This window comes from Mustelus asterias, chromosome 21 (genome assembly GCF_964213995.1).
Source record: "Mustelus asterias chromosome 21, sMusAst1.hap1.1, whole genome shotgun sequence".
Classification (NCBI taxonomy): Eukaryota; Metazoa; Chordata; class Chondrichthyes; order Carcharhiniformes; family Triakidae; genus Mustelus; species Mustelus asterias.
The window spans coordinates 71,427,761-71,451,579 of NC_135821.1; the positions used below are offsets into that span (position 1 = coordinate 71,427,761).

At 41.0% G+C, this 23,819-nt stretch overlaps 1 protein-coding gene across 23 annotated transcripts in view; it reads right to left on the reverse strand.

Moving 5' to 3' along the window:
* Positions 1-23,819, reverse strand: part of LOC144509397 (protein 4.1-like) — a 233,803-nt gene that overhangs the window by 53,667 nt on the left and 156,317 nt on the right. For 15 of the 23 annotated variants that reach the window (XM_078238218.1, XM_078238217.1, XM_078238213.1 and 12 more), the window contains 5 exons: positions 23,590-23,677; positions 16,970-17,122; positions 11,904-11,998; positions 5,770-5,942; positions 3,953-4,042 (listed from right to left, as the gene is read on the reverse strand). In XM_078238218.1, coding sequence (XP_078094344.1) covers positions 3,953-4,042; positions 5,770-5,942; positions 11,904-11,998; positions 16,970-17,122; positions 23,590-23,677 — 599 coding nt within the window. The remainder of the gene's footprint in view (positions 1-3,952; positions 4,043-5,769; positions 5,943-11,903; positions 11,999-16,969; positions 17,123-23,589; positions 23,678-23,819) is intronic. The other 8 variants (XM_078238219.1, XM_078238215.1, XM_078238214.1 and 5 more) reach the window with 1 other exon arrangement.

Here is a 23,819-nt window from a genome sequence, read left to right on the forward strand (position 1 = left end):
GCCAGGGAAATAGACTTTCAACATCTACCTTGTCAAACTCTAAAAATATTACACATTCAAATGAGATCACCCTTCATTCTTCTAAACCAGAGAATAATATGCCCATTCAACTCAACCTTTCCTCACAAATTCCTGGGATCAGAAATTTGTACTATCTAGAGAACCTTAATTGCACCCCTCTCCAAGGCCTTCCCGAGGTATGAGGCTCCAAACTCTACACAGTGATCCAGGTGTGTTCTCAGCAAAGCCATATAATTCATAGCAATACTTCCTTACTCTTGTTCTCCATCACCCTTGCAATAAAGACGGACAAACCATTTGCTTTCCTAACTGATTATTAATCTACACATTAACTTTGTAATTCATGCACAGGGACCCATGATACTCTGACTTCTGTTTCTGCTCTTGCTAGCAAAGTGGATAACTTACACTCCCCCCATCATACTCCATTTGCCATCTTCTTGTTCAACCATTGAACCAGTCTATATTCTTTTTTATCTTTATCACCGTTTACTTTCCCACCTAGCTTTGTATAACCAACAAATTTGGATTCAGCAGACTCTGCCCCCTCATTCAAGTCATTGATTTTATCCTAATTATCTGTGGTCCAAGTACTGATTGTGCAGCAATCCACTGGTCACACCTTGCCATCTGAAAATGAGCTGTTTATTGCCACACTGATTTGTGTTGACAAACCCTCAAGTTATGGCATGTTCCCAATCCCAAGAACCCTAATCTTCTGCAACAACCTCTCAACAACCTTAGGGCACACGGAGTTGGGGGTAGTGTGTTAAAGTGGATTGGGGACTGGCTATCCAACAGGAAGCAAAGAGTCGGAATAAATGGGTGCTTTTCCGGTTGGAGGAAGGTAACTAGTGGCGTGCCGCAGGGATCGGTACTCGGGCCGCAACTATTTACCATTTATATAGATGATCTGGAGGAGGGGACGGAGTGTAGGGTAACGAAGTTTGCGGACGACACAAAGATAAGTGGAAAAGTGAATCGTGTGGAGGACGGAGAAGATCTGCAGAGAGATTTGGACAGGCTGAGTGAGTGGGCGAGGATATGGCAAATGGAGTATAACGTTGATAAATGCGAGGTTATACACTTTGGAGGAAATAATAACAAATGGGATTACTATCTCAATGGAAACAAATTAAAACATGCTACCGTGCAAAGGGACCTGGGGGTCCTTGTGCATGAGACGCAAAAGCCCAGTCTGCAGGTACAACAGGTGATCAAGAAGGCAAATGGGATGTTGGCCTATATCGCGAGGGGGATAGAATATAAAAGCAGGGATGTCTTGATGCACCTGTACAGGGCATTGGTGAGGCCGCAGCTGGAATACTGTGTGCAGTATTGGTCCCCTTATATGAGGAAGGATATATTGGCATTGGAGGGAGTGCAGAGAAGGTTCACCAGGTTGATACCGGAGATGAGGGGTTTGGATTATGAGGAGAGGCTGAGGAGATTGGGTTTGTACTCGTTGGAGTTTAGAAGGATGAGGGGGGATCTTATGGAGACTTATAAGATAATGCGGGGGCTGGATAGGGTGGAGGCGGAGAGATTCTTTCCACTTAGTAAGGAAGTTAAAACTAGAGGACACAGCCTCAAAATAAGGGGGGGTCGGTTTAAGACAGAGTTGAGGAGGAACTTCTTCTCCCAGAGGGTGGTGAATCTCTGGAATTCTCTGCCCACTGAGGTGGTGGAGGCTACCTCGCTGAATATGTTTAAAGCGCGGATGGATGGATTCCTGATCGGTAAGGGAATTAAGGGTTATGGGGATCAGGCGGGTAAGTGGTACTGATCCACGTCAGATCAGCCATGATCTTATTGAATGGCGGGGCAGGCTCGAGGGGCTAGATGGCCTACTCCTGCTCCTATTTCTTATGTTCTTATGTGACATTTTATCAAACACCTTCAGAAAATCTCAAAATGGCATAAACATCCATTGCCTTGTATCTTCTTTTCTTTGCCTTAATGTACAACTTGTAGAACGATATATCTTTCAATTGAAAGTCTGATGTATTTATCACAGTGTTATACAAGTATTTCAGTAGTAAGGTCAACATTTGCTGTCTGTTTGTGAAATCTTTACAAGTAGATAATATTTTCACATTTGCACAAGTCCAACTTTGGAATTGTACCTATCATAGGAGTCTGTAGATCACTAAGTTGAAACTTTGAGGAACAAATTATCTGGGCTTCATTAACATTTAAAATAAATTGTTCAACAATCAAAACCTATGTTCAAGAAATGTAAATAGAATTCTCTGAGACCATCCACCACTAAACAATTTAGGAACAAGTCATCAACAATACAGGAACAGGTCATCACCAAATAATAATACTGAACTAGTGCTAAGAATGCATAAAAGTCCCAGGTTAATCAACTAGAACCTTGTCCAGTGCTCACTACACCAGTTGATGTGAATGAAGAACCTGAACAGTTAAATTTGGTTAGAAGAAACTTCATGACATGGAGATGCCGGCGTTGGACTGGGGTAAACACAATAAGAAGTCTCACAACACCAGGTTAAAGTCCAACAGGTTTATTTGGTAGCAAAAGCCACTGCTACACAGTGGCTTTTGCTACCAAATAAACCTGTTGGACTTTAACCTGGTGTTGTGAGACTTCTTACTAGAGGAAATTTCAACATGGAAATGGAGGGAAGAGAGGGTTAAAAAGAAAATTACAACTAGCCCATAACACTAGCAAATTTAAATATTAAACATTACAAAAACACGCTTTATAAGCTTAACTAAATGCTGCATTACTCCAAAATAACTCATTAGAAAACCATGGAGCACTACTCTGTGACCCTCCCAACATTCTCCTTCGCTGAATTGACTCTGTCTACACTTCCCGCTGCCTCGGAAAAGCAGCCAGCATAATTAAGGACCCCACTCACCCCAGACATTCTCTCTTCCACCTTCTTCCGTCGGGAAAAAGATACAAAAGTCTGAGGTCACGTACCAACCGACTCAAGAACAGCTTCTTTCCTGCTGCTGTCAGATTTTTGACTGGACTTACCTTGCATTAAGTTGATCTTTCTCTACACCCTAGCTATGACTATAACACTACATTCTGCACTCTCTCGTTTCCTTCTCTATGAACGGTATGCTTTGTCTGTACAGCGCGCAAGAAACAATACTTTTCACTCTATGATAATACATGTGACAATAATAAATCAAATCAAATTATGAGTACAACGTTCATTCAAAAATGGCTGTGTATGTGACATTGCTTGTATATTTTCAAATGTGGTTTTCTTTTTATTATCTTAGAAACCAAGAATGATTAAATTATTGCTGCTTTCATAATGAACTACAGGTATGACAATTCAAATGGCTGTTTAAATTAACGTGGTTCCCGTTCTTTCAAGTGAAGCAGGAACATAGGCTAGCGCTTCATAAATTTAAAATTGGTTAGAGTTCTGCAGTTTTCAGGGTTTTTAAGTAAATGCACTGAAGGGCAGCTTTCCCTTCAAATCTTAGTGTTTTAAATCAGAATGCCCTGACATCCAAACCTTACATACAAATTCAAACTTCTCATCATCAAATGCTTTGCTTAATTATTTAAAACAAATACTAAAGTGCTTGTAAATACGCAACGTTAGTTCCTTTTTGAAAAAGCGGTCTCAGAAAGCACAGATTTTCATTTGCTTTGTTGTTTTGTTAGTCGGGGTACTTCAAAATAATTACACAAGATTACACAAAACATTCCTAATGCCAACTAGATGTAAGAATGACAGAATTTGGATTAGTTGTAAAAAACCAGTCGGATTTGGCTCCAGGTGAGCTCTTTAATTTTAAATCATGCTTTGCAAATTAAACACAGGATGAACACAAGTATTTCAAGTGGTCAGTGCAACAATTCAAAGGGAGGTTGCAAAAAGGAAAGGTTGAAGAAACAGGAGCACCGCAGAGCTTTAAGCCAACAAACTGGTACCTGGCTGCTCTCTGGGTGCTTCAATGCGTCTGGGTTCAAAATCCTCGTCCACTTGTAATTCAACAGAAGTTTTTGGAAACTTACGTTTAGCTGAAGAGAATGTGTACACGTTAACAATTTGTTTTTAATGCACTTGTGGTGAGCACAATTCCAAAATTTGTGGTTTAAGTAATTTGAAATCCATTAAACGTTCACAATCTTATTAAATGTTTATTGGAAGGAAATAGAGAAAGTAGCTTGTTTTAAAACTGAATTCGCATATTGGAAGAGCTGCAAAATTTCCTAGGGGATATTCAAGTGTTGGTGCATATCCAAGTGCATCAATTTTGGAATTCTGAATAGCAAATCTTGTTTTGCTCCAAAAAGGAGTCGAAATATGATTTATAACTACTTTCATGATACCATTCACTTTTGTTAAAAACAAAATCAGTTATGGTTTGTCTCATCAGGATGAATATGTAACATGAATGCTGAAAAATTATACTAGGCCCCAAATCATTGCATTTCTCATTGTTACAATGAGCAATAAATACTGAACATTTCGTCAATACAGAGATTCATAAAATCCAAACTCATCTAAAAATGTTTAAAAGGTTTTCTTCAATTCAACTCAATTTTTCAAGAACAAGCTTAATTTTGTACTTAGTTCAGAAGAAAATTCAACTTTCCCTTTCTCAGTCAATCTATTATTTTATATGCAGTTACTGTTTAGATCAAAGCACTTCAATAAAAAGTTGTGTACCGGTATTAAGAATCAGTTCTTATAGATTAAAGCCTGGTAGAATAAACAAAATGTAAAGTTAAATATTTATTTAGTAAAAAGTAACATATTTATTTAGCTATCAACTACAATCATTAAGGATGAACATTTGTTATGAAGGATGTCCTGAAAGGTAGATGTAGCATTTTGAAGTGTGGCACATAAAAGTCCATCTGTTTCTGGAAAATTTAAGCATGAGTTCCACACCTAAAGCTTCTACATGAAAATCAATTGGTTTTTAAAAGTTTAAAAGTTAACTCACACTACATGCAGCAATCCAATCATTTGAATATTCTGCAATACTTTGTGTGCAATGAAAATACTGCATGATTTGTCAGTGACCCATTATCTCTTCAACCTGTATTGCAATCTATGAATGAGATCAAAATTCACGTGAACTTTCTTCAAAGGGAGTGTAAACTTCAAGGCTACTTTTTGTCAATTCTCTAATTCCTTTTCTAAGTCCACTTTTTAATCAATTACTTGATTGTATGAAATGCTCTTTGCAACTTTAAAAAGTACTCAGCACTTGATAAAGCAAATGTTTGCAAGTTTTGGAGCTGTGAAGAATGAAGGTCAAATCTGATTTAAAATATTCAGATCCATTATTAGATCCTACAAAGATTGCCTACTTTTATCGTACAAGAGTGAAGGCAAGACCATCAAATCAGAAACAAGAACTTCCAAACTTACGATAAGAAAAGTATGGTTTTTTTTGCAGAATTTTACATGATAAAACTCTTGCCTTTCCCCATCCTAAGTTTTAATAAATTTCAATATTTCTAATCATTGGTGCTTTGAATGTATGATATTTGAAAAAGTGAGATGACCAATGTATGTGCTAGTGAACCCGAGGTCAAGTTTCAGAAATGGATTGAATACTTTTATTAAAGCTATATAATTTAAGCTTTAAAAGTTTTATCTATTTGCTATTACTGTCATCAGTTGGTTCAATACACAAAACACTGCACAGAACATAGATAAGTCATCCTTCATTGACAACTAAATTACATTATCTTGTAGTTCTAATGATATAATGCAGGATTTGCAATTTTACCTCCATCAAGGCTTCTGGATGCCCGTTTGCTTGCAGTACGTTCAAAGCGAGGTGCAGGTCTGTCAATCAGAGCACTTGCTTCCCTGGTCTGAGCCTGGGTTCGACCACTGTAACGGAATTTGGAACCCAGAGACAGGAATTTGCTCTTCGCTGTGGATTCTGGTGTCGTTAGTCTAGCAAGAAAAAATAAGCGTCAAGTTAAATATCCTGAACAAAGCTTCTAAAAATACTCTTCCAACTGATGCGCTCCCAATCTCTCACTTTTGCTCTTGAAAATGGTGGCTCTTGCTGGCATATTGTTCCTGCAGCCTGATGGGACTTCACCAAGTTGTCATTTTTCATTTAAAGGGAAGATAGTAAATGTTGGAGGGCTATTTGACAATGGAGGAGATCAAGTCTGATCCTAATCCTGTACTCATTTGGCCTCCACAAATGCAAGCTTTTTAGTAGGTGACTGATAACAAATTGAAAGCAAGAAGAGTGACTAATATTCCTTCTCCTTGTCTACAGTGCTGAGGCAAAATACACCTCAATAGCTAGCTGATGGCCAGTTGAAGTCAGCTAATGCAGCATAAACTAAGAATTAAACATGGGACTTTCTGGTCTGTATGACATAGTTATAACACCATATGGTGCATTTGCTAAATGATCCAGGAATTCTAGTAAGCTTTCTTTAATAAAGTGAAAATAGCTTAAAAGGTAAGAAAAAAAAAGTGAGAGCAAATTCCAAAGCACAAATAGCGTTGACAGTAATATAAATACTTCAAGTTCAGAGAAAATGTCAGAAAATAACACAACAGCTAATAAGAATGCAGGAGAGATGAAAAGCAAAAGGTGTAGTAAGAAGTGTGAGAAAAACAGCCTTAGAGCAAAAGGCTGTTGACTAAACAAGGGTTTTATACACAAATGCATAAATATAAGAGACAAAACAAATGAATTAATTGCACGAATCCAGCTTGAGGGGCAAGAAAGGTGCTCTCACTAAGATAAACTGGGTATTATTAGGAAATTAATATTATTAGGTTATGAACATTATTAGAAAGAATAGGGAATTTGGGAATGGAAGTGGTGCCGCAATATTAATGGTAAATACAATGATACTCCTTCCTAATGTTATAATAGTGGACTGGCAGTTGAAACTTTGGTTAAAATCAAGGCAAAGAAAATATGGTCTGGCCTCCAATGGCAGCTAGGCAAAGCAGAACAGCTCCTGAAGTCAAATGTAATAACCAAAGCTTCTCCTTGCTGGGTTTTCATGTAATAATTGTTCCCTATCCACTGATTGGTGCTCCTGGGCCAAAGTATACATCCCTTTCTATGGTATGCTCTCACTCAGAGGTGGAGGGGGGTTGGGCGGGGTGGAGGGTGCGCACATGTGAATTGACAATGACAAGAGCACGCATACAGGAGAGAAGGAGGGAAAGAGAAAACCAACATACAGTTCCCAGTACAAGAAGCCTACTTCAGAATTAAGCCGCTTCCTGAGTTGCTGCGGTTAGTTCTTGCTGGTGTGGAGTTACAAAGCATAAAAACAATTGCTGAAATTTTCCAGCCGCTTCCGTCGGGGGATCTTACAGTCTCGTTAACAACCCCCCCACCGCCCCCTCTCAGATTCCCTGGAATTGGAGAGTGCGAACAACAGGAAAATCCATTGACATTCATGGGACAGGAAGATCCCAACAGCAGGCCATCACCGCAAAACACACTGTGGGGTGGCGGAAAATCCTGTCCAGTAGGTCTGCTCTCCCTTGCCAGACATTTGGATATGGAAATAAAAACTTAAAAAGGAGAGAAATATTGAAATGACCAGTTTTTGAAACAGAACGTGACATGTCAAAACATTCCGTACTGCGTTAAGACAATTCAATGTTAGTATTGAGGTAACAAAATTAATTCAAATTATGAATTTTATAGAAAATTGGAAGTGATGGGCCCAATTGTCCCAAAACATTCTAAGTGCTGAATTGGCAGGAAAACTGGTGTACATCACGATTGTTTTTTCAGAGTTCAGACTTGAATCTCCCACACTCTGCAATGCAGAGGTCACAATTGTAAATATCATTAAAAACTCGGGGGAGGGGCCAGCCCCCAGCCCACCCCAATCGCTGGCCTCCCTCCAGCCCCAACCGATCCCCATGCAGAGTGTCAGCGGGACCCTGCATCCCCACCGATCGCCCCAAGCCCCGCCCGCAATAGGCCCCATCCCCTTTGCACTGCCCGATGCCCCCTGGACATGGGCACTTTGCCCCTTGGGCAATGCCAGTGGGCACAGGTTGGCACTGCTAGGGTGCCCATGCCATGGGGACCGCACCCACTACCCAACCCCTTGGAGGGGCCCCACTTGCCCCCTCTTCACTCCAGCAGGGTGTCCCGCTAGTTCCCCAAATGTGGGGAGCTACTCTAAACCCTGCCGGAGTGAAATACTCCTGGCGGGGTGGGAGATGCTATTGGGCCAGGACAATTCAGTGATGGGCCCGATAATTACATTTAAATTACATGAAAAATAGATTAAAATCACTTAGAACATAGAACATAGAACAGTACAGCACAGAACAGGCTCTTCGGCCCACGATGTTGTGCCGAGCTTTATCTGAAACCAAGATCAAGCTATCCCACTCCCTATCATCCTGGTGTGCTCCATGTGCCTATCCAATAACCACTTAAATGTTCCTAAAGTGTCTGACTCCACTATCACTGCAGGCAGTCCATTCCACACCCCAACCACTCTCTGCGTAAAGAACCTACCTCTGATATCCTTCCTATATCTCCCACCATGAACCCTATAGTTATGCCCCCTTGTAATAGCTCCATCCACCCGAGGAAATAGTCTTTGAACATTCACTCTATCTATCCCCTTCATCATTTTATAAACCTCTATTAAGTCTCCCCTCAGCCTCCTCCGCTCCAGAGAGAACAGCCCTAGCTCCCTCAACCTTTCCACATAAGACCTACCCTCCAAACCAGGCAGCATCCTGGTAAATCTCCTCTGCACTCTTTCCAGCGCTTCCACATCCTTCTTATAGTGAGGTGACCAGAACTGCACACAATATTCCAAATGTGGTCTCACCAAGGTCCAGTACAGTTGCAGCATAACCCCACGGCTCTTAAACTCCAACCCCCTGTTAATAAAAGCTAACACACTATAGGCCTTCTTCACAGCTCTATCCACTTGAGTGGCAACCTTTAGAGATCTGTGGATATGGACCCCAAGATCTCTCTGTTCCTCCACAGTCTTCAGAACCCTACCTTTGACCCTGTAATCCACATTTAAATTAGTCCTACCAAAATGAATCACCTCACATTTATCAGGGTTAAACTCCATTTGCCATTTTTCAGCCCAGCTTTGCATCCTATCTATGTCTCTTTGCAGCCTACAACAGCCCTCCACCTCATCCACTACTCCACCAATCTTGGTGTCATCAGCAAATTTACTGATCCACCTTTCAGCCCCCTCCTCTAAGTCATTAATAAAAATCACAAAGGGCAGAGGACCAAGCACTGATCCCTGTGGCACTCCGCTAGCAACCTGCCTCCAATCCGAAAATTTTCCATCGACCACCACCCTCTGTCTTCGATCAGACAGCCAGTTACCTATCCAATCGGCCAACTTTCCCTCTATCCCACACCTCCTCACTTTCATCATAAGCCGACCATGGGGGACCTTATCAAACGCCTTACTAAAATCTCTGTATATGACATCAACTGCCCTACCTTCATCAACACACTTAGTTACCTCCTCAAAAAATTCTATCAAATTTGTGAGGCACAACTTGCCCTTCACGAATCCGTGCTGACTATCCCGGATTAATCCGCATCTTTCTAAATGGTCGTAAATCCCATCCCTAAGGACCCTTTCCATCAATTTACCAACCACCGAAGTAAGACTAACCAGTCTATAATTACCAGGGTCATTTCGATTCCCTTTCTTAAACAGAGGAACAACACTCGCCACTCTCCAGTCCTCTGGCACCATCCCCGTGGACAGTGAGGACCCAAAGATCAAAGCCAAAGGCTCTGCAATCTCATCCCTTGCCTCCCAAAAGAATCCTAGGATATATTTCATCAGGCCCAGGGGACTTATCGACCTTCAGTTTATTCAAAACTGCCAGTACATCCTCCCTCCGAACATCTATTTCCTCCAGCCTATTAGCCTGTAACACCTTCTCTTCCTCAAAAACATGGCCCCTCTCCTTGGTGAACACTGAAGAAAAGTATTCATTCATCACCTTGCCTATCTCTACTGACTCCATACACAAGTTCCCACTACTGTCCTTGACCAGCCCTAACCTCACTCTGGTCATTCTTTTATTCCTCACATAAGAGTAAAAAGCCTTGGGGTTTTCCTTGATCCAACCCGCCAAGGACTTCTCATGTCCCCTCCTAGCTCTCCTAAGCCCCTTTTTCAGCTCATTCCTTGCTAACTTGTAACCCTCAATCGAGCCATCTGAACCTTGTTTCCTCATCCCTACATAAGCTTCCCTCTTCCTTTTCACAAGACATTCCACCTCTTTCGTGAACCATGGTTCCCTCACTCGGCCATTTCCTCCCTGCCTGACAGGGACATACCTATCAAGGACACCCAGTATTTGTTCCTTGAAAAAGTTCCACTTTTCATTAGTGCCTTTCCCTGACAGTTTCTGTTCCCATCTTATGCCCCCTAATTCTTGCCTAATCGCATCATAATTACATCTCCCCAAATTGTAAACCTTGCCCTGCCGTACGGCCCTATCCCTCTCCATTGCAATAACAAAAGACACCGAATTGTGGTCACTATCTCCAAAGTGCTCTCCCACAACCAAATCTAACACTTGGCTCGGTTCATTTCCCAGTACCAAATCCAATGTGGCCTCACCTCTTGTCGGCCTATCCACATATTGTGTCAGGAAACCCTCCTGCACACACTGCACAAAAACTGCCCCATCCAAACTATTCGACCTACAAAGGTTCCAATCAATATTTGGAAAGTTAAAGTCCCCAATGACAACTACCCTGTGACCCCCACACCTATCCATAATCTGCTTAGCAATTTCTTCCTCCACATCTCTATTACTATTTGGGGGCCTATAGTAAACTCCTAACAACGTGACTGCTCCTTTCCTATTTCTAACCTCAGCCCATATTACCTCAGTGTGCAGATCCCCCTCGAAGTGCCTTTCTGCAGCTGTTAAACTATCCTTGATTAACAATGCTACTCCTCTACCTCTTTTACCAGCTTCCCTACACTTACTGAAACATCTATACCCTGGAACGTCCAACAACCATTCCTGTCCTTGTTCTACTCACGTCTCCGTAATGGCCACAACATCGTAGTCCCAAGCACCAAACCACGTCCCAAGTTCATCTACCTTGTTCCGGATGCTCCTTGCATTGAAGTAGACGCACTTCAACCCACCTTCCTGTCTACCGGTACCCACCCTTGGCCTTGATACTTTCCCCAATACCTCACCACCCTCAACACTGACTTCTGGACTACAACTCCTTTGCCCACTCCCCTGACAAATTAGTTTAAACCCCCCTGAAGAGCCGTATCAAATTTCCCTCCCAGGATATTGGTGCCCCTCTGGTTCAGGTGCACCCCGTCCTGTTTGTACAGGTCCCACCTTCCCCAGAATGTGTTCCAATTATCCACGCATCTGAAACCCTCCCTCCTACACCATCCCTGCAACCACATGTTTAACTGCACTTACCTGGTCTTCCTGCCAGTTTCCAGCGTGGTCTCGACTGCTCTGTGGTGATGGGAGACGCGCATGTGTCGGGAACGCATGCGCGAATCCCATGAAATGGCCGACACGCGCATCTCCCAACCTGACGCGACAAAAGATTAGCACGTTGCGATGGGAGAATCGGGCTCAATATCTGTCTTGCTCCCCCTTTATGTGGATCTAACCACACTTTGTGAGATTAAGTATAATATTACGAGAATTATTCTGAGGTACTCCATGTCGGATCAGGTGGGGCAGTTTCACAGCTTCTTTAGTTGAACTGCTTATTCAGGGCTGAATGTTTGAAGGAGATTTGCATGGGAGAAGGATTCTGATATCTTAGACTCTAAACGTTTTTAACCTCATGGAATAGCAAGTGGACTTTCTTTACAAGATTCCTGGTTTTCTTAACATCGTGCACTGTACACATACCTGAAAAAGGTATGATTTTCCACGCATACCTTCCACAACTTCTTGGCAGCACGGTAATTGGGCAGCTTGAACCCAATGGTGCTTTCACATTGATCCTGAAAAATGTATACAGAACACATCAGCACTTCAAACGCTAATGAATTACATACGAAGCACAAATAATTTCAAATGTTCAGGAAGAGCAGTAGAGAATGTGTCAGTGTCAGGCCATTTGAAAGTCAGATCACCCAAAAGTACGCAATACCCTCTCTGGCTTGCGCGCGTGCCCTCTCTGGCGAGAATGTGGACACCTGGCCAGTAGTGTACTGGAATAATCAAGTCTAGGCTAAACAAAGATCTGGATGAGCACTTCAGCAGATGAGTTGAGGCAGCGGTGGAATTGAACAGTGTTACAGGGTGAAAATAGGTGGTAAAGTAAAATACTGCGGATGCTGGAATCTGAAACAAAAACAGAAAATGCTGGAAAACCTTAGCAGGTTTGACAGCATCTGTGGAGAGAGAATAGAGCCAACGTTTCAAGTCAGCTCTGACTAAGCCAGCAATATTGTCCATCTCTAAATGCCCGAAAGAAGATGCACTGCAGCAAGTCACCAAGGCTCCTTTAAAAGCACCTTCCAAACCTGCAACCTCCACCATTTAGATCCATGGGCTGCAGACACATGGGAACACCACCACCTGCAAGTTCCCCTCCAAAGCACACACTGTCCTGAATTGGAAATATATCACTGTTCCTTTACTGCCACTGGGTCAAAATTCTGGAGCTCCCTCCTTAACAGCACTAAAGGTGTTTCTACAACATATAACTGCAGCGGTTCAAGAAAGGCAGCTTGCTTTCACCTTCTCAAGGACAATTAGGGATGTGCAATAAATGCTGGCCAAGCTAGTGAAGCCCACACCCTGCGAACAAATGAAAAAAAAACAAGTTCCAGCATTATTTTGGGAAAATGTGAAAAATAGAATACCATGGACAAATAAGAAATGCCATTGCTCCTCAGTAACGTTTTAATTATTCATTGCTAGATGAGATTCCTATCCAGTCGAGCTAATTACAAGTAATACAAGCTCTGAAACAATTAATTTCTTCTTTCAAATATACATTTGCATTTTTCATAGGCTTTTTACCTTGGAGCATCCCAAACTGTTCACCAGACAATTAGAGCATTTTGAATTGTGGTCACTGTTTTGATACAAGGAGAATCAATAGGAATTCTTCACACGGCAAGCTTCCAGTTATGAGCCATTTGACCAGATAATCCATTTTATTGATCTTGTCACGATGTTTAGTCTTAAATTTTGCACCAGTCTGGTGAGTTCATTTTCAGTAAAACACTATCCCAGTGAATGTGTTTTGTATCACAGATCTCAAAATGTGGAATCGGAATGTTGTTGTTTATGTACTTGGAATCTGTCTTGTGGTGTGAGACTGAGTAAGTGGCACTATCTGTTCTTGAGAAATAGTAAAACAAGGCAGTTTTGAAGGTTTTATAAAACAGATATGTGGCACTATCTAGTGGTAGAAAGAATAAATTACAGTTCTCAGGGTCTCTTAAACAATACACTTGATTTTTTCTTAATTTTCCACATTATTCCCTTTGCATGAAAATAGTATTTTATGCTGGTGCTGACTGCCTTTTAATCCTTCTTTCTCAGATGATCCTTGCTGTTGTGTGACCGATAGTTATGATATAGTCAAGCTTAATGCTGTCTTTGGTTGGTGTCCAGCAGGAACGGATGGATAGCGAGTAAGAGTGATAGCTTTGGCCTGATCATTTTATTGTTGTGCTCTTTCCAATCTCCAACCCCACCTATGCTGCATTGGCAATGTTGAGGCCAGTTCTTCTGGTCTAATAACTGATTTTGCTGAGGTCTGCTTGTTTATCATGGATCTGCGATCAATTAGCTCAGTACCACAACTGCAAGCAAAATGGAAACAGAAACTGCAAGAAATACTGAGTCGATCTGGAGAGGGAAACAGAATTAATGGCTGGAATTCTCTGGCTATTCACGTCCTGCTGTCGCTGCCAGATAGGACAGAGAATTTGGTGCTTAGCTAAATCTCCATTTACTGCAGCCAGATGGGAGAATCCCGCTGGCATGAATGGCTGAAGAATTCTGGCCAATGTTTCAGATCTAGGTCACAGACCTGAAATGTTAACTCTGTTTCGCTCTATCTTGTGGTGTGAGACGGAGTAAGTCTATCCTTGGGTGGTAGTAAAACAAAGGCAGAACACAAGTTTTGAAGGTTTTAGAAAATAGATATGTGGCACCACCTAGTGAAAGAAAGAATTACAGTTCTCAGGGTCTCTTAAAGATTACACTGCTTCGCTCTCCATCAAACTGCTGAGTATTTCCAGCATTTTCTGTTTTTATTTGGCTCAGTGCTCCATAGAATCATAGAAACCCTACAGTACAGAAAGAGGCCATTCGGCCCATCGAGCCTGCACCAACCACAATCCCACCCAGGCCCGACCCCCATATCCATATACATTGTACCCACTAATCCCTCTAATCTACGCATCCCAGGACACTAAGGGGCAATTTTAGCATGGCCAATCAACCTAACCCGCACATCTTTGGACTGTGGGAGGAAACCGGAGCACCCGGAGGAAACCCACGCAGACACGAGGAGAATGTGCAAACTCCACACAGACAGTGTGGACTCCATCATCCAGTAAAAGTTTTTTTTAAAGTAAAGTTTACTCATTAGTCATAAGTAGGGTTACATTAACACCGCAATGAAGTTACTGTGAAAATCCCCTAGTCGCCACACTCCGGCGCCTGTTCAGGTCAATGCATCTAACCAGCACATCTTTCAGACTGTGGGAGGAAACCGGAGCACGCGGAGGAAACCCACGCAGACACGGGGAGAACGTGCAGACTCCACACAGATAGTAACCCAAACTGGGAATTGAACCCGGTTCCTGGCGCTGTGAGGCAGCAGTGCTAACCACTCTGTCACCGTGCCACCCCTAGTGAAAAAATATGCAACACAAGTATTAAAAGCAGACTGGGATTTCTATAACGAAATTCCCATTGATCTAGAGGCAAAAGTTTATTAATTTGTGCTCCATTCTTGGATGTTACTTGGACCCTATGGTTTAAATAACTGTTTTATTCTCAACCTTGTTTTGTTCTACCTATTCTACACAAAGCACTGTTAGCAGAAATGGGGCCATATGCAATTGCAGACAACTTTTCAACATCGGTAGAGAATTGTTTGGGATGTAGAAGACAGAGTAGGAATGATGAGTATGTATTCCAAGTGGCAGGATAATGACGTGCCTCCGGGATTTGTTCTGGTACCTCATCTCCTAGCAGATGAAAGTTAGAAAGTGGTATTAATAGATTGTGGTTGGCCAAACCTGTAGCAACTAGAGTTCAACTTTGATGTTTTATCATCCACTTTGGGCCTAAAACAAATAGATTAGAGCATGTTCTGAATATTGAGAAGCTAGGAACTGTGGAGGAACAGAGAAATTGAGTAGCCCATATACATAAATCACCAAAGCTAGTGGACAGGTATGAAAAATTAAAAAAAAATTAATTGATTGTCTTCATCTCAAGGGAGCTAGAATACCAAGATGTGGAAGTTTATGCAGTTGTACAAAGCTGTGGTTAGCCCAAATCTGGAGTACTGTGTTCAATTCTGGTCACTACACTTCAGGAAGCATATATTGACCTTTGTGGATGTGCCATACAATTTTCAATTTGGGAATCCCTGGGTTAAATTAGGAAATCAGATTGCATAGACTGGGCTTTTAATTCCTTTAATTGGTATCAATAGAGAGAAACTATCTCCATAGAGAAGAGAGTTCAAAACAAAGATATAACCTTAAAACTAGATAGCCCGGTGATTCAGAAGTGGTGTCAGGAAGTACTTCTTCCCTTAGACATTCAATAACATTACCATGAAACACTATTAACATTGACTAGAAACTTAACAGGAACAGCCATGTAAGTTCTGTGACTCCCAAGTTGGTGGCACAGTGGTTAGCACTGCTACCTCAATGCCAGGGACCTGGGTTCAATTCCCGGCTTGGGTTTCTGTCTGTGCCGAGTCTGCATGTTCTCCCCGTGTCTGCATTGGTTTCCTCCGGTTTCCTCCCACAGTCCGACAGACATGCTGGTTAGGTGCACTGGCCATGCTAATTCTCTCTACAAATTCTCAGTCTACCCGAACAGGCACCGGAGTGTGGCGACTAGGGAATTTTCACAGTAACTTCAAGAGAGGGAACAAGTGAGCGCGTGAGAGTGTGTGTGAGGGTGAGTGCAAGAGAACAAGCAAGAGAAAGTGTGAGAGTCCACGATAAACCCATTATCCACAACTCCATTTTCTGTGTTTTCACCACGCTTTATCCAACTGTCAGCATTCAGCCCTGTTCAGTCTCAATGAGTTTTATTACCGAACATCCAATGTTAACACCACCAGCCGATATTAGCTCACAGTGAAAAATAGAAAAGCAATATAACGTTTTGTTAATTTGAAAACTTTACAGTATTATCTAAAAGTATGAACTGATAATCCAGAGTACATGAATTCAAAACCTACTGCAGTTTGCGAAATTGAATTCTATTTATAAAGCCTGAAAATAAAAGTAACCAAGAATCTATTAGATTATTGTAAAAGCTGAAGTATTTCACTATTATTCTTTAGAGGAAATCTGTCTTTAACTGGTCTGACCCACATGCAACTCCAGTCCTATAAAAATATGAACGATGCTTAACTGCCCTCTGACTGGCCTAGCAAGTCACTCCGTTGTATCAAATAAATACCAGTTGTTCAATCAGGTGGCCCACTACCAACTCTTCAGAGCAATGAAGGATGGGGATTAAATGCTTTCTATGCAAGCAGTGACCACTAAATGTGGAAGTTTGTGCAATTAAAAAAAAACAATTTCCATGAAGGAAATGTGGTTAACGTGCCCGCTAATTCGAACTCCCAGAAATTATTTGGGATGAATGGGTTATTTTGACATTTTTTCATAAAGGCAAACATTTAAACTGAGAAGATATGAATAACTTCACTTTTTAAACTTGCGCTCCTGTTAACTTCAGGACATACATACCTCTCCTGGACGAATTTTAATAAAGAAGCTGCTGCGTTTGTATGAAATCTTGAGAACTTTAGGCCAGGCAAAGCGATTTATTCTGAGCCTATCTTTGTAGACAAGAAGGCCACCTGAACATACCCCAAGCATGATGTCCACTCCCTCCAAGTCCTAAAGGCAAGACAATTAAAGAACAGTGAAAACCAAGTGCTACACATGTCCTGTCGGAAGGAAATCTCTAGTTTGTTTACCGTATTAAATAGCAACAAAGCATAACATTTATTTATTTGCGCCACTCAAAAGATGCTAAAACCAAGTTTCACATTTAAGAACCATAGCACCCCATTTTCTGACCAACTTTGCTGGTAAAAACTGTACATGCTAGGCTAACAGTTTCATGTTTTCACTTTTCACACATTTCCTGCCTTTAAAAGATACAATATGTCTCTGCTAATTAATTGCACAAGTTCAATTTAGAAACCATTCACCACAAAAAAAATGTATAATATACATCTGCACGCATTCAATAATGCTAACAATACCATGATTTAAAATAGATATTCATACTTCATTTGTAACAGGTGATAAAACTGCTTCATGTCCCAATCTTTGAAAATGAGTGTATTTTGTTTATCAGAAAATTACATATGTATCTGATTTTATGCAACTTGAGCAGTAACATCTTATCATGTGTTGTGGTTTCTAATCTGAGAATTGGTTTCTAAACTAAATTTCTATTTTAAGACTGCAAACTTTCCACGGTTGTCATTAGCTAGTGTATTAGTACCAAAGGCCAGGGGGAAGGGGGAAAGATCATTCACTTCAACAATGCTTTCATGTTCTGCCAACTTGATTTTTGTGAGATACCTCATTCATCTTCTCAAATTGCTTCTACAAAGCTCGTAACAGACATGTATTAGTTCTTTATCCTAGTGTTTTATATTCTAAACCTGCTCAATGTCCAGTACCGGATAAACAGAATTCCCAACAAAATATTTGGAAGACCAAAGGCATCATCTTTAGTCCCAAACATAAACTCCATTCCTATAGTCACTGATTCCATCCTGCTCCCTGGCAACCTTGGATTTAACTCTAAGATGAGCTTCTGATTATCTTTCTGCTCCAAAATGGTCGTCTATTCCCACCGCTGCAACATCAGACTCTGCTCCTACCTCTGGACTTGTTTATTCTAATACTGCCTTGCCTGGTCTCCCATCTTCCACCCTACATAAACTCAAACCCTACTGCCATATCTTAATTTGCACCAAGCCCCATTTGCCCATCAACCATGTGCTCTCTGGCCTACATTGGCTTCCATTCGAGCAATACTCCAAAATTCTCATCCTTCCTTTCAGATCCCTCCACAACCTCATCCATCTCGCTAAAGTTTAAAGTTTATTTATTAGTCACAAGTAAGGTTTACATTAACACTGCAATGAAGTTACTGTTAAATTCCCCTAGTTGCCACACTCTGGCGCCTGTTCGGATCAATGCACCCAACCAGCATGCCTTTCAGACTGGGAGGAAACCGGAGCACCCGGAGGAAACCCACGCAGACACGGGGAGAATGTGCACACTCCACACAGACAGTGACCCAAGCTGGGAATCGAACCCGGGTCCCTGGCGCTGTGAGGCACCAGTATTAACCACTGTGCCACCTTGCCGCTCTGTAACCTTCTCCATCCTGACAAGCGTCGGAGATCTCTCTACTCCTCAATTCCCTTGTGCAGCTTTGATTTTAATTGATCAGCTATCTCAGCCCCAAGTTCCAAGTTGTGAAATTCTCTCCCTAAACTCTGTCTTTCTCACATCCTTTGAGATGCACCTTTAAACCTCTCAAGCTTTTGATCACCCATCCTAATATCTCTTTACATAGCTTGGTCTCAAATTAGGTTTGAAAGCATGCTGTGAAGTGCTGTGCTACCATTGGCAAACTGCCAAGAAAAATGACTCAGGATGAAGCATCACCAGACAATTAACCAAGGACCTGCCTTCTCAAAGAGCACACATACCATACTTCTCATGACTCACTGCATCATACCACACAAAAATAATTTTCACTTTTATATATTTTGATTTAAAATTTGAAAACAATTCACATTATAACAACGAAACATGATGATGCGGTGTTACTGCTCAGGTCACAGATTTGTACATATATCTCCCTGTGTCTGTGTGGATTTCCTCTGGATGCTTTCCTCCCACACTCCAAAGAGGTTGTAGAGCAACATATCATCAAATCAAATTTGATACCAAGAGAATTTACGGAACAAAAGACAAACAGCTAAATAACACATCCACAGGTCATTGACTAATACAGTAGATATGTCCTTTTATCTTCTTGTAGTAGTTATATAATTGCAGGAACTAGCTTGTCAAATGTACCTTTCACAGTAGATTGTAGCCAACTCAATTAAATTATTTAAATGTCCCTCAGTTAACAGAACTTGGATGATTTGAATACCTACCAGTGATACTAATAACTGATAAAACATCTTCATTGATTGAAGCTTATTAACTCCATGCTTGAACCTCTCCAATCAGATTTTTGTCCCTTCCACACCACTAAAGCAGCTCTTAAAGTCATTGGTGACATCTTATATGGCTGTGACAAATGTAAACTTTCCTTGTCTTTCTCAACCTGTCTGCAACTTTTGACACCGTTGATTACACAATCCTCTGCCAAAGCCTCTCTACTGTCAATCAGCTGGGTGGGGCGGCTCTCACCTGGTTCGATTCTTATCCATCCATCACTTGCAAAATATTCTCCTTTTATTTCCACACCATTATTTGTGGCATCTCCCAAGGATCTAGACTTAGCCTGCTCCTATTTCTCATCTACAAGCAAATCCTCCAAAAGCACAATGTTAGTTTTCACATGCATGCCGCCAATACCCAGCTCCATCTGACCACCATTTCTCTCCATTCCTCCACATTTGCTAAGTTATCAAATTGCTCATCTGACATCCAGCACTGGATGAGCAGAAATTTCCTCCAATTAAATACTAATGTTGAAGCCATTGTTTTCAGTTATTACTTCAAACTCAACCCTCTAGCTACCAACTCCATCCCTCTCTGGCAACAAATCCAAGATTAAGTCAGTGTGTTTGCAACCTTGCTGTCACACTTCAAACCTCATATCTGTGTTATCACTAAAGCCACCTAGTTCCACCATAAAATCAACTGAATTCACCCGTCTCAATTCATTAGAAGCTGAAATCATCATTCATGCCCTTGTTACCTCCAGAATTGGCTGTTCCAATGCACTCCTGGCTGGTCTCCCACATTCTATCCCGTGTATACATGAAGTCACCCAAAACTCTGCTGCCTATACCTTAATTCACAGCAAGTCCCATTCCCCTATCATCCTGGTGCTTGCTGACTTACACTGGGTCCAGTCAAGCAAAATTCTCATCCTGGTTTTCAACTCTCCTCACGGTCTCACCCTTCTCTATCTCTGGAATCTCTTCCAGTCCATAACCCTCCAAGTTATCAGTGTTCCTCTAATACTGTCCTCTCTGGGACCTCAGATTTTAAATTACCCCACCATTTGGTAGCTGTGTCTTCACTTGTCTAGGTCCCAAACTTTGGAATAGCCACCCTATATTTCTCTGCCATTCTAGCTCATTTTCCCTCGTTCACATGCTTGGGACATTTCATTATGTTGAAGATGCTTTATACATGTAAAAGTTGTTGTCTGGTGATCAGAAAAATACCTCAGAGCACCCTGATGGTGGGGTGGTGGGAAGGAAGGAAAGAGAGTAGAATGTTGAGAAGGACACTGATAGGGAGCTGTACCTCTCATGTTGGAGTGGAAGTAAACCCACTTTAAATAAGTTGGGAAATTTGAAGAGTTACAAACTAGAGACAATGTAGAAATTTCAGTTGTGAAATACAACTCTAATACATGGCCAATTAGCAGCCATTAGACAAATTTCCCAGAAGACATAAAAGAATTCTCTGACTGACCCTGGTCATATTTATCTTGCTCTGACTAGAGTGCTTTCACTTCCTATTAATTATACAATGCAACAAAAAAACTGCACATTACTTATTTCCAATATGGAAAAGCAGTGCATTTATAAATTAATGTCACTGGGGTTTAATAGATAAAAGCTTCCTCTGTTGTAACAGGGACAATAAATCTCCTGAAGCACTGTATAAGAATGCTGCAACACCAGCAAAAATTGTGCAGACTCATTTCAGCATTCATTGATCCCAACCAGAAAATGCATACAATATTCCAAGGTGTTCCAAAAATAGGACTGAAGCAACGGAGGAAGGGATTAGGGGGTTCAACTGCAAAGTTTGGCTGAAAGTTTAGGATGTGGGACTTTTTAAAGGAAATTGAGGGGTTGTAAAGTAAAGTTAAAGTTTACTTATTAGTCACAAGTAGGCTTACATTAACATTGCAATGAAGTTACTGTGAAAATCCCTCAGTCACCACACTCAGGCGCCTGTTCGGGTACACTGAGGGAGAATTTAGCATGGCCAATGCACCTCACCAGCACATCGTTCGGACTCTGGGAGGAAACCGGAGCACCCGGAGGAAACCTACACAGACAAGGGGAGAATGCGCAAACTCCACAGAGACAGTGACCCAAGCTGGGAACCGAACCTGGGTCCCTGGCACTAACCACTGTGTGGTTTGCGGTATAACCGCAAACTACTAACGTACTAGCGTACTAACCACTGTGCCAGGAGTTCTAAAGAGTAAGGGGGGCAGAATATTCTGCAACCAACAACGAGGCATAGGAAGAAAATGTACAATAAGCTGGTGAATTGGGCATGCATAGCTATAAAAAACACACAAGCAGTCCTTCCGTCCACAAGTTTATAAAGAAGAGCATTAAAAAAAAGAATGGGCCAAGAGTCCTACATAGAAGAATCAATATCAATTCCCCCCCCCAATAGCATGGTGGGTGTACCTACACACCAGGATCTGCGGCGGTTCAAGAAGGCAGCTCACCACCACCTTCATAAAGGAAACTAGGAAAGGGCAAATAAATGCTGGTCTAGTCAGTGATGCCCACATCTTGTAAATGAATTTAAAAACAAACTTATCTGCTGGATTAAAAATAAATCTTGAGCAGCACCTCTGTCTTGACCAAAATATTGCTCTACTTCAAGTAAGCTCCTTAAACAAAATCCAATTTCTCTAAAACATAAACCCATTTAGGAGAAAACGTCTTTCTGATTTGATCTTGTTATACAATTTTTTAAACACTTGGGAATAGATGAGATCTTTAGAGCCATAAGTCACAGTATCTAGGATCCGCTGATTTTTTAATGAGTGAGAAAGTGTGGCCGTCTTTTCCTCCTGAAAAACCGTGCGTTTAACACTCTGATGCTGCTGGTCACTGGGAAATGGGCATCTCTTGAACAATTACCCCAGTTCAGTTAGTGGAATATGTAAATTGCTGTTTTTATAGGTAATTTGTAGGTTTAATTTTTGTAAGAATATTTTTCCTGCACATATTATACAGTTTTTTTTTCATATGATCTGTCTTTTATCATTACTGCACCATAATTAAAACAGTGTAATGTAAAGTGGCAGCAATATGCATAACGAGTTAAAATCCCGTCACCACTGGCCACAAAAAAAGTTCAAAATTGCAAATAAACAAACAATAAATATTTTTAACCAATTGTGTGCATCGACAAATTCTAGATGAAAATACAAATGGCAGATGTAGGTCCACTGTGAGACCAGAGTCTAACATTTACAAATCCTAATTAAACATTTATTCTATACAGGTTCAAAAGTTAGAAAATGTACTGAGCTACATGTAAAAATAGTTTTTAATTACAGAACTAGCCACTGAAGTTGTTAAACTAAACATCTGCAAATGGAACATTGTAATATAGCTTTCTTGATCTCAAGGTGCTTATAAACCAGTCAAATCCATCAACATTTATTTGCGCATTCCTGTTGCCAACTATTCTCTGATTAACTAGTTAAAGTCTGAAGCTAAAAGAAGCATAAAATTTGAGAACTGAAACATTCAAACATCTGCTCTTAACAAGACTGATTTATATTATTTATGCTACTCGTTCCAAATGTTTCTATTTAACAGGCAGAAAGTCAAAGATAGATGTTATGAAACCAGCTATTCTAAGCCAATTATAAAAGCAAAATACTGTGATACTGAAAATCTGAAACAAAACTGAGCTTCAGTGAGCACCGACCTTTGTTCTCCCATTAATACATTCTGACATTTTACCTTTATGCCACTACTACCACCTTCTCTGGCCCTTCACACTGCCATTAACACTTCCTCTGTTGCTTAACCTACATATCTTTGTTGTAATCTCTCCTATCTCCCACCTATCACTGACCTCCTAATGTGCTCCAGTTGCTGCACCCCCTTATACAGCATATAATCCATCACATTTCTCCCTCTGTTTAACTCTCAAGAGGAATACAGACTCAAAACATTAACTATTTCTCCCTCCACAGATGCTTACAGACCTGCTAAGTTTTCCCAGTATTTTCTGTTTTTGATTCTAAACCAGCTGCTACAGATTAAACAGCCAAGTAAATTTTATCCTAACTTTTTGACAGGTGAAGTGTTTCCTGCAAAAATAGGTGTTTTTTTCAAACAGTTGATTGAAGAATTGAAAATGAATAAATGTACCTTAGCTGGATGGAAGTCCACACCATACATTGAAAGTTTCTTCGCATTCTCCAAGAATTGCAGATCTGCTTGTGCTGGAGTCATAGCCCTAGGAAGAAACATTGTTAAAGCCAATAACACAGAACATGAATAGTCACATGTTTCGTTATCCACTAAAACTGCAATGTGATAGCAACTTCTGAAAATCTCTGACTTAACACAGATTGTTCTCATATTCATTTGTATTTGGA